At 34.7% G+C, this 12073-nt stretch overlaps 1 protein-coding gene across 4 annotated transcripts in view; it reads right to left on the reverse strand.

The window, feature by feature from the left end:
• LOC145675914 (sodium- and chloride-dependent glycine transporter 2-like) overlaps positions 1-12073 on the reverse strand; it is a 158438-nt gene that overhangs the window by 131569 nt on the left and 14796 nt on the right. For 3 of the 4 annotated variants that reach the window (XM_081746714.1, XM_081746713.1, XM_081746711.1), the window contains exons 2-3: positions 11993-12067; positions 9381-9485 (exon numbers count right to left, since the gene is read on the reverse strand). In XM_081746714.1, coding sequence (XP_081602840.1) covers positions 9381-9470 — 90 coding nt within the window. In that variant the 5' untranslated portion in view covers positions 9471-9485; positions 11993-12067. The remainder of the gene's footprint in view (positions 1-9380; positions 9486-11992; positions 12068-12073) is intronic. The other variant, XM_081746712.1, reaches the window with a different exon arrangement.

Below are 12073 nucleotides of genomic sequence, written 5' to 3' on the forward strand. Positions count from 1 at the left end.
AACATGTGGGACAAGTAAAAACATCTTTGTCTTGTGCAGTCAGTCCTGCACAAGCCCTGGCATATGTCGCTGCACCATGCTTGGTATTGGTTTAGTAGCTATGGAATCACAAATACTGAAATTACACTTACAAAACAAAGTATTCTTAGACGGACATGAAATAAAGCGTACGTTGCTGTAAACAATCGGCAATGTTCTGAGTTAGCACGGTACTATACATATGCTATATTGAGTTGATCCCTAGTATTCCGTTGCAAGCGCTGCTATCGGCTGAAGGAATTCCACTCGCTTTCTCTCGTTTAGCAACAGCTGAACCCTTATTGGCTCAACGCGTGGGTGTGTGAGGGTGTGAGCTTTAGTTCGCATTTTTGCCACGACTCAAGACATTTTGGCAGCACAATAATAACGGATTTTTACCTCTATTGAAATAATAACGTCCTCTCACGGAACCTTCCCGAAGCAAACAACACTGCACTGGCGGTCTCATTGTTGTCTCCCGGAGTATTCGTCAAACAGGACTTGTCCAAGACCGTGGTAGATATTGGAGGCGCATTGTAGCGGATTTCATTGGAAACGTCCCAGCACTCAACACTTGGCATATTTAGCTGCACTGGCGTATATACCTGCAGTTACCTTAATTCAAGCACGTAACATCCGCGTGGGGCACCCTGGGTAATTCGAAGATACTTTATCATTATTATTGATTTTACTGAAACAACTTGACTTTTATCAATGTTCTATTCATATTTACCTTATGTGCTATACATTGTTTCTAACAAGTGAAGGGTCCAAATAGATGAATGGAGTTGTGGAATGAGACATAGTGCACCAGATAGAGGATGTGAAAATATATGTGTAAGCAAAGTTGTAGCGGATGAGCACCTTAAGAAACGGAAGGGGAGGGGGTCAAAGTTGGTGGGAGAAGACCTATGCTATGTTATTGAAATATATCAAAAAACTGTTGAATCGTAAAAATAGTGAAAGATAGACAATGCAAACAGTGATAGTTTCACATATTGGGAAAGAAGAATGGGCAGAGTAGATCACGAACCTCCGCTGCCATCTTGAAATCCGCCATTTTGAGATATGTGATATTTTTTTGAAATAGAAAGGTAGTCATGTGATATATCAATTAGGATCAGCATGTTCTCAAAAAGTCAATTATGAACTTTATTGAACATTATTTGCAATTATTTGGAAGATTTAAGAACATCTTTATATTATTTACGAAAATCTAGGAGAATGATACTCGTATATTGAAAATTCGGATTTTCACGAAAACACATGTACATTAGACATATCTACAAGCCAAGAAGACTAACAGTGTAATTTCACATCAAAGTTGTATATTATACATTATTATTTCCGACATTACTTTCAATTTGCTTCATAAAGTGCCGAAAAGAACTGTTCCGGTCTGGAAGAACCGCTTCCGCCTTTTTTATTGTTGTTTGTTTTCCTTGCTCTTTTAATCGAAAACAATGTGGAGTTTATATAGCTCATTTTGTTAAATGATATACTTATGTCTACTAATATAGACCATAACACAATAAAATCTGAAATATTGGAATTCAATTATTACGTACTGTATGTAAACTACCTAGGAACTATATTTTTCATCACTTGCAATATTTTCCACTCAACTTTCTTTGCCCACCTTCGTAAGCATTAGCAACTTGGGATGAATGTTGGATGTGCTATCTAAACGAAAAGTGGACTACTGCAGTCGAATAGAGCAATGACGTTGTAGCGGAAAATAAGTTATCGAGTGAGATGGCTTTCTCGAGTGTCTATATCATGTAGCATTATGTTTGATTGGTTTGTTCGCAATATGAAGCCTTCGGCTGTTGTGATAATGTTGGCACAGAACACGATTATTGTGTCCTCCGACGATGGATCATCATTGCAACTTCCAAAGTCGCGAACCACTTTTTGTTTAGATATCACATCCTACACTCATCCCAAGTTGCTAATGCTTACGAAGGTGGACAAAGAAAGTTGAGTGAAAAATATTGCAAGTGGTGAAAAATATAGTACCTAGGGTCGGTCTTTCGGATCGCAGTTCTCCATCTGTTTTTATCTGGTGTCATATTTGCTGTGATACCTTACTGCACCATATCGTTTTTAACATACTTTTCCCACTACTTATTTGGCTGGACTCTGGCACATTTCCCACTCACTTCTTTTATAGCATTTACTCGGTGAGCTACGTACTTCAAAGGTCTTCTCCTTACATGCCCAAACCATCTCAGTCTACTTTCTTGTAGTTGTTCTACTACTTTCCTGTTCTCCAGATCCGTTCATTCTTAATTTTGTCCTTAATTTTGTTACTCCACACATCCACCGCAACATGTTTATTTCCGCAACATATAATTTCTGTTCCTCTCTCTACTTCGTCGTCCAATATTCCGCTCCATATAATAAGGTAGGTCTCACTACTGTTTTGTAAGTTTTTCTTTTAAGGCGTATTGGTGCAATACAGTGACACAATACTCCTGCTGCTTCTCTCCATTTCGTCCAATCGCTGCTAATTCTGCTGTTTCCATCTTCTATTCCCGCATTTTTTCTGCAGAATTTATCCCAAGTATTTGAGTTGAGTTGAGTTGATTTTGAGCTTAACGTGCCTTTTCAGCAGCGAGGCTATATAAGACGTGGACCTACTGATTAACGTGGAACCCGAACCACATGAGCTCCCGCCGGGAATCGACCCAAGTATTTGAGTTCCTGCGTCCTTACCACCTCTTTTTCGTCAAGTTCTATTCTTATATTCTCTATTACATTTCTCCTGAAAGGACAACTGCCTTTTCTACTAATTCTAAGCCCTTTGCTCTCTAATGCTACTCTCCAAGCATTTAATTTCTTTTGCAGAGCTACTTTACTCTTACTAACCAGCACCATATCATTTGAGCATATTCCATGGTGCTAAGTCTTGGATATCCCTTGTAAGTTCGTCCATCACAATTCCTAAAAGGTGTGGGCTGAGACTAAATCCCTGGTGACGTCCGAGTTTAAATGCGAACTCTTCTGTCATTCCGGATGCGCTTTTCACGCCTGTCCTACATCCATTATACATATAATGAATTACACAGATGTACGTGTTTGGAACACACTTTTTCTTTAGTGCCCACCAGATAAGATAACCGTGGCAATCCATCATACGGTTTCCGTAGGTCGATAAAAAAACATACTGAAACAAATTTAGTATGAGATGTCGACATACTAACGTATCAGTTCTAGAGATGGCCAGAACCGATTCCTGGTGGAACCAGTTTCCGGGTCTGAACGGATCCGGTTCTAGAAGATCCGGTTCCGGAACCGGTTTTTCAGATCCAGGTCTGGAACCGGTTCCCAAGATCCGGTTCTGGAACTGGGTTTTCGGATTCAGGTCTGGAACCGGTTCTGAAAACCAGATCTCCAAGAACCCGAAACTCGTGACCATCCCTACGCTAAACCCGAGCTGCTGGGGGGCTGTGAACAGTGTGCTAGATGAAATGGTGCAAGCGACAGGTAGGCGCCCAGGCGGCGGCCGCTTCTCTCATTTGGCTAAATAAACTGGGTAACTGGCTAACTCATTGGCTAAGCAGGCAAACTGGCCAACTCATTTGGCTAAACCACAGTGGTGGACCAAATTTTTTTTTCTGGGGGCACAAGCGGGTCTGGGCGGGGAGGGCAAAAGCGCATGGTCCTCTTTGCACTGTTTTGAAGGTGAACTTTGTGCCTCCTTTAAGGGTCTTTAGGGGCTTTCGGATCGAGGTCTGGAACCGGTTTCTAAGATCCCGTTCTGGAACCGGGTTTTCAGATGCAGGTCTGGAACCGGCTCCTAAGATCCGGTTCTGGAACCGGGTTTTCGGATCCAGGTCTGGAACCGGTTCCAGAACCGGTTCTGAAAACCGGATCTCTGAGACCGCCGGAACCGGAACTTTGTGGCCATCCCTAATCAGTTCCAACCTGCTTTCAGATATTCATCCATCCATCGCTATACTAATCAGTACTAACGAACCTACATATCCTGATCTATTTTAATAAAAGAGGATGAACTCAGCTTTTACTTTAGTAAAGAATTAAAGGATAACTTCGCATAAAATATTATTTCATGAAAATGGTATTAGCGTCCTTTTCGTGTTAACAGTGACTTATTTTAGTTCATGCTCGTTTTGCTTTAAATCAACTCAATTCTGTGAGTCCTGAAACTTAAAACAAATTACAATGAATTCTGGAATGATAAAAATGTCAATTACAATGCAACCTTTTGGATTTTCAATGATGCGCGGTATTGAAAGAAATAACTGTTAGTTGAACAGAAAATTGATGGAAGGTCGGAAGTGAATTCGTTTCCTACGAGGGACGATCAGAAACTGAGCTTACAAGGCCGATATTTCTGGAGTTCCGTCTGTTATAGAGAAACAAGAAGTGTCCGGTAACTTTAATACATGGAGTTGGCAACTCTGCAGACTTTCAGCTACCCGTCAGCTGCTGTGCTTGTTGTAGTTAAACAAAAATTGAAAATACGTTTCGATTAAAATCGTTTGGAAAATTGGTCTCGCGGAGAAGTCCGCTCAGTGATTCGATTTCTGCAGAGAAAAAAAAATGTAGGTGGCGTACTTAAAAAGATAGATTAAATGCGTAATTCATGTAGTTTTTGGACAACGTAAAGCAGACGTATAGCTGAAAACGCATGTTTTATAACACTTTCTGTATAAGTGTTCCATCTACACGTACTTTCCGTATGAAACAATGTAGGCGGTCAGGATCTCACATAAAAATGGACGTATATAACATATAGCTGACGAAGGTAACATAAGTATATGCATGTGACATACGGAAAACTGTTAGATGTCAGACATCCTGCAACGGCATGATGTAACATGTAAGGATAGTGCCTATGTAGCATACGGATAACGTATGCTCCGTACTGATTTCTGCAGTAAGCAAGAGGATACCGTATATTTGTAGAATATACCGCTGTGCGGAGAACGCATTTTTCTCTGTGTGTGAGCAAAACATATAACCGTTGCTAAAATTGACCGGAACTTGGTAGAGGTTTACGGGGAAACTGTAATTCCTCGTCAGCATGTCACAGAATGGTGTCGAACGTTTGCGGCGGCTGGTAGATAAAACGTCACCGACGAGAAGCCCACTAGCCGATCCAGCGCTTTTCAACAGATTTGATCACAGTTCGCGTAGAGGAACTGATTCAGGACAACAGGAACATCACGTTACTGTATCTTTCACCTGTTCCGACTCTTTAAGAAGCACCTCAAAGGCCATCGCTTTGCTTCAAAGGAGGAACTGAAACACTTCGGGACAACGTGACTGAACATGCAAGGATAGGATTTTACGAGGAGCTAATCTTCAAACTCATCTCACGATGAGATAACTGCCTCAACCGATACGGAAACTTTGTCGAAAAATAACCTAATGTATTGGGTTGATTGTATTGGTTGTATGAAAAAAATAACCTAATATATTGGGTTGATTGTATTGGTTGTATGAAAAAAATAACCTAATATATTGGGTTGATTGTATTGGTTGTATGAAAAAAATAACCTAATGTATTGGGTTGATTGTATTGGTTGTATGAAAAAAATAACCTAATATATTGGGTTGATTGTATTGGTTGTATGAAAAAAATAACCTAATATATTGGGTTGATTGTATTGGTTGTATGAAAAAAATAACCTAATGTATTGGGTTGATTGTATTGGTTGTATGAAAAAAATAACCTAATATATTGGGTTGATTGTATTGGTTGTATGAAAAAAATAACCTAATATATTGGGTTGATTGTATTGGTTGTATGAAAAAAATAACCTAATATATTGGGTTGATTGTATTGGTTGTATGAAAAAAATAACCTAATGTATTGGGTTGATTGTATTGGTTGTATGAAAAAAATAACCTAATATATTGGGTTGATTGTATTGGTTGTATGAAAAAAATAACCTAATATATTGGGTTGATTGTATTGGTTGTATGAAAAAAATAACCTAATGTATTGGGTTGATTGTATTGGTTGTATGAAAAAAATAACCTAATATATTGGGTTGATTGTATTGGTTGTATGAAAAAAATAACCTAATATATTGGGTTGATTGTATTGGTTGTATGAAAAAAATAACCTAATGTATTGGGTTGATTGTATTGGTTGTATGAAAAAAATAACCTAATATATTGGGTTGATTGTATTGGTTGTATGAAAAAAATAACCTAATATATTGGGTTGATTGTATTGGTTGTATGAAAAAAATAACCTAATGTATTGGGTTGATTGTATTGGTTGTATGAAAAAAATAACCTAATATATTGGGTTGATTGTATTGGTTGTATGAAAAAAATAACCTAATATATTGGGTTGATTGTATTGGTTGTATGAAAAAAATAACCTAATGTATTGGGTTGATTGTATTGGTTGTATGAAAAAAATAACCTAATATATTGGGTTGATTGTATTGGTTGTATGAAAAAAATAACCTAATATATTGGGTTGATTGTATTGGTTGTATGAAAAAAATAACCTAATATATTGGGTTGATTGTATTGGTTGTATGAAAAAAATAACCTAATATATTGGGTTGATTGTATTGGTTGTATGAAAAAAATAACCTAATGTATTGGGTTGATTGTATTGGTTGTATGAAAAAAATAACCTAATATATTGGGTTGATTGTATTGGTTGTATGAAAAAAATAACCTAATGTATTGGGTTGATTGTATTGGTTGTATGAAAAAAATAACCTAATATATTGGGTTGATTGTATTGGTTGTATGAAAAAAATAACCTAATGTATTGGGTTGATTGTATTGGTTGTATGAAAAAAATAACCTAATATATTGGGTTGATTGTATTGGTTGTATGAAAAAAATAACCTAATGTATTGGGTTGATTGTATTGGTTGTATGAAAAAAATAACCTAATGTATTGGGTTGATTGTATTGGTTGTATGAAAAAAATAACCTAATATATTGGGTTGATTGTATGAAAAAATAACCTAATGTATTGGGTTGATTGTATTGGTTGTATGAAAAAAATAACCTAATATATTGGGTTGATTGTATGAAAAAAATAACCTAATATATTGGGTTGATTGTATGAAAAAATAACCTAATATATTGGGTTGATTGTATTGGTTGTATGAAAAAAATAACCTAATATATTGGGTTGATTGTATTGGTTGTATGAAAAAAATAACCTAATATATTGGGTTGATTGTATTGGTTGTATGAAAAAAATAACCTAATATATTGGGTTGATTGTATTGGTTGTATGAAAAAAATAACCTAATATATTGGGTTGATTGTATTGGTTGTATGAAAAAAATAACCTAATGTATTGGGTTGATTGTATTGGTTGTATGAAAAAAATAACCTAATGTATTGGGTTGATTGTATTGGTTGTATGAAAAAAATAACCTAATATATTGGGTTGATTGTATTGGTTGTATGAAAAAAATAACCTAATGTATTGGGTTGATTGTATTGGTTGTATGAAAAAAATAACCTAATATATTGGGTTGATTGTATTGGTTGTATGAAAAAAATAACCTAATGTATTGGGTTGATTGTATTGGTTGTATGAAAAAAATAACCTAATATATTGGGTTGATTGTATTGGTTGTATGAAAAAAATAACCTAATATATTGGGTTGATTGTATGAAAAAAATAACCTAATATATTGGGTTGATTGTATGAAAAAATAACCTAATATATTGGGTTGATTGTATTGGTTGTATGAAAAAAATAACCTAATATATTGGGTTGATTGTATTGGTTGTATGAAAAAAATAACCTAATATATTGGGTTGATTGTATTGGTTGTATGAAAAAAATAACCTAATGTATTGGGTTGATTGTATTGGTTGTATGAAAAAAATAACCTAATATATTGGGTTGATTGTATTGGTTGTATGAAAAAAATAACCTAATGTATTGGGTTGATTGTATTGGTTGTATGAAAAAAATAACCTAATGTATTGGGTTGATTGTATTGGTTGTATGAAAAAAATAACCTAATATATTGGGTTGATTGTATGAAAAAATAACCTAATGTATTGGGTTGATTGTATTGGTTGTATGAAAAAAATAACCTAATATATTGGGTTGATTGTATGAAAAAAATAACCTAATATATTGGGTTGATTGTATGAAAAAATAACCTAATATATTGGGTTGATTGTATTGGTTGTATGAAAAAAATAACCTAATATATTGGGTTGATTGTATTGGTTGTATGAAAAAAATAACCTAATATATTGGGTTGATTGTATTGGTTGTATGAAAAAAATAACCTAATGTATTGGGTTGATTGTATTGGTTGTATGAAAAAAATAACCTAATATATTGGGTTGATTGTATGAAAAAATAACCTAATGTATTGGGTTGATTGTATTGGTTGTATGAAAAAAATAACCTAATATATTGGGTTGATTGTATGAAAAAAATAACCTAATATATTGGGTTGATTGTATGAAAAAATAACCTAATATATTGGGTTGATTGTATTGGTTGTATGAAAAAAATAACCTAATGTATTGGGTTGATTGTATTGGTTGTATGAAAAAAATAACCTAATATATTGGGTTGATTGTGTTGGTTGTATGAAAAAAATAACCTAATATATTGGGTTGATTGTATTGGTTGTATGAAAAAAATAACCTAATATATTGGGTTGATTGTATTGGTTGTATGAAAAAAATAACCTAATATATTGGGTTGATTGTATGAAAAAAATAACCTAATATATTGGGTTGATTGTATTGGTTGTATGAAAAAAATAACCTAATATATTGGGTTGATTGTATTGGTTGTATGAAAAAAATAACTTATTGACTGTATTGTTTGTATGAAATAATATATACATGTTTGACTGCAGCCTTTGTAACTTAAGATTCTGATCAGCGCTCGTAGTAGTGTCAATAAACTTGTGAAGATAACAGAATGCTCAAAATAAGCATTATACATGCACTTCTAAGTATAAACATGTATTTCTTAGTTCATTTACACTGCTTCTAGAGTGGTAATACATGTTCTAAATCATGTAGCAAGGAGAATATATTAGTTCGTATTTTTACTTTAATGTTACATGTTAATGCACGTTGGATAATGGAGGCTGTGATAATGAGATAAATGATAGTGATGGAATGAAGAAACTGCGAGGAAACGGAAGAAGCTGAAGAAAATCCATGCAAATTATGTTTGTATATCACAAACATTTAACAACTAGGGTTAAATCATGAACCCAATACTCTAGAGGTGAGTGCTCTATAACGGAGCCTTTATTGTTTTCTCAATGTAATAAACTAATATAATCTATGCGTTAAATTCTAAACTGAAATAGTAATAAATCAATATTTAACTACCAAAGTGCTTAAAATGTATATACTTGCGGTTTCTCAGTCTCTTCGTCTATAAAAAAAGTTGATACTAATCCTGAGAAATCCGTAGTTTCAAAGCCCTGCGAATTCCTTGCCATTTAGGAATAATCAACCTGTAAATAATATTACTTGTTATGTTTCTGAAACATCATTGTCATGTTCAAAGTTAATGGATGTTACCTTTTTATCTAGGTAGTAATTAGGTGTATGTTTAGTGCACGAGTTCCTGTGGATAATTCTCTTCAACCTCACTTAAGGAATAGAGAAACTAGGTTAGGAAATCTCAAGTATTGGCAGTATTGTTAAACGTACTAGTGCGGGACGCATATTTTCGAAATACACTGAACTCTAGCCAGAAGGCATTGTGAACGGGGTTACGCTTGGCAACAATGTAGGAAAAATGAATGACGTTTATATCGCGATCACGAGTCATGACCTACATATACCACAAAGTAAACGCCAGCTGGTGTCGGTCCCGGTAGCCGAGTGGGTTAGCGTAACATACTAGGAAGGAAAATCGTTGTTGGCGTGGGTTCAAGTCCTGCCTTAGGAAAGTTCTTCTTACTACTTTAAAAAATTTGTTATAATACTTCTTTCGTTAAAATAAGATTAAAATAATATTGAAAAAGTGATTTAACGATTATTTTTTAAAATTTTCATTAAACTTCTTTCCTTAAAATAAGTTTGCCCTTGTACTTATACAGATCCATAGTAAAAGTAGTAGTAGTAGTAGTAGTAATAATAATAATAATAATAATAATAATAATAAATAATAATAATAATAATAATAATAATAATAATAATAATAATAATAATAATAATAATAATAATAATAATAGTAGTAGTAGTAGTAGGAACTGGTTAGAATGCAATTGAGCATTCGTTTCCGTGCGATGTTGCCAAACCTAATGCCTTCTGGCTAGGGCTGAGTGTATTTCGAAAATATGCGGGCGAGACTACCAGATTTTATTAAAAGTATTATGTGTGGAAGTAGAAGAAAATATTAAGGAAACAACCACTAGCAGCCAAGCAACAGCCTGTAAAGATGACATCGCTATTTGTATATTTTAGTAAGTTGTCTTATAGCGATCCTCAAGCTTCTTCTATACGAATTGGAATCTAGAAATTATGCATAAGGGTGTAGATATGCTTTATCACTTGGCAATATACTGGAATAGTGAAATGAGATTATTATCAAGGTTAAAAGTGTTTGTCTCCATAGCAACCATTTGCTGATTCCTTATAAAGAATGTTTGGAGCTGAATTGAGTATACAAAATAACCATGTAAGCGCCTTTCACACATTACCCTTATTAATACTGCAGTGGTCGCGTAGCCCACTGGAACGGCATTAGTCACGTGGAGGGCAATAGGCCTCCATTTAAAATTTAATGTTATTCTGTAATTTTTATACAGTTAACGTTCTTTGTGTATGGATTCCGTGTCATGGATTATCTAATTACTTTTAAATAAAATAGGATCTATTAAGGTTATAAAAAAATAATAGACTAAATTGTATTAACAAGAGAATTTACTGAAAGGAGCAAAAGAGACCTCCACGTGACTACACCATGTTAAGCAAATTCTCCTAAAAATTATAATCAACAATTGATCCAATCATATAAGAAGTCTACGCTTATGACAGTTGGTTAATGTAAACCTGTTGCAAAAAATAATGACAAATTTCGAAACGAAAGAAGAGAGTTTGCTAGACGATAAATAGGATCACGCACTGCAATTTTCAGTTTTGTCTAGTAGATATCAACCACTGGAGAATTGTTGTCTTAAACAGCGAGATGTGTAACTTCTACTAGCAATTCGCTAGTTACTCGTTGAAATGTTAATGAATTGACTGCACTGACGAACGTATGTAAGTAACTGTTACCTGTTACGATGTTAACGAATTTACTCCACTAACGAAAGGACCTAAGTGACCGTTACCCGTTAAGATGTTAAGGGAATGACTAAACTACGAACAGACGTAAGTCGCCGTTACTCGTTGAAGTATTAACGAATTGACTGCACTGACGAACGGGTGTAAGTTACCGTTACCCGTTAAGACGTTAATGGATTGACTCCGTTAATGAAATCCACCAAGATAATCACTATAGCTATCTATTACGAAGAACAGAATTGAAACTTTTGCTTCGATTTAACAGTTATCGAGTGTAATGATGGACGGACTGACGAATGGACGTACTAATGTTACAACAGTATAAGTGACACTTGCGCAATCCGAATAAGGCAATAGTATACTATTTCAGGATGCTAAAAAATAATAGTACTTTTAGAGAAAAGGAAATACCGCATTATCTTTAATAATAAAATATTGTTTGTGACTGCGTCAGAGATGGAGTGAGTCACGACTTTTTAGTGGGTCAGTGGGTCGTAGTTCAACAGACCTTTACCTACTGCGACGTATCTACCACCAACTGTGACGCACTCTGACCCACGAACCACTATGTTTTTTCCTTTTTCATTTGTTTTTATTTACTTACCTGGCATGAGTATATCTAAGTAAAAAAAGAAAAGAACTTCGCGGATTTTTGAATATTGATATTTGTAATTGTAATAATAGCAATAGTACTTACTACTTGACTTTTAAGACAGTCGAATTTTACCTTTCCTTTACGTTGGCCTGCTTTACGTTGATTTGAGACTTTCAAATTTCATTATATTTTCCGCAGAAAAAGTATCTGTAA

This window comes from Thermobia domestica, chromosome 18 (assembly GCF_964235325.1).
Source record: "Thermobia domestica chromosome 18, izTheDome1.hap1.1, whole genome shotgun sequence".
Classification (NCBI taxonomy): Eukaryota; Metazoa; Arthropoda; class Insecta; order Zygentoma; family Lepismatidae; genus Thermobia; species Thermobia domestica.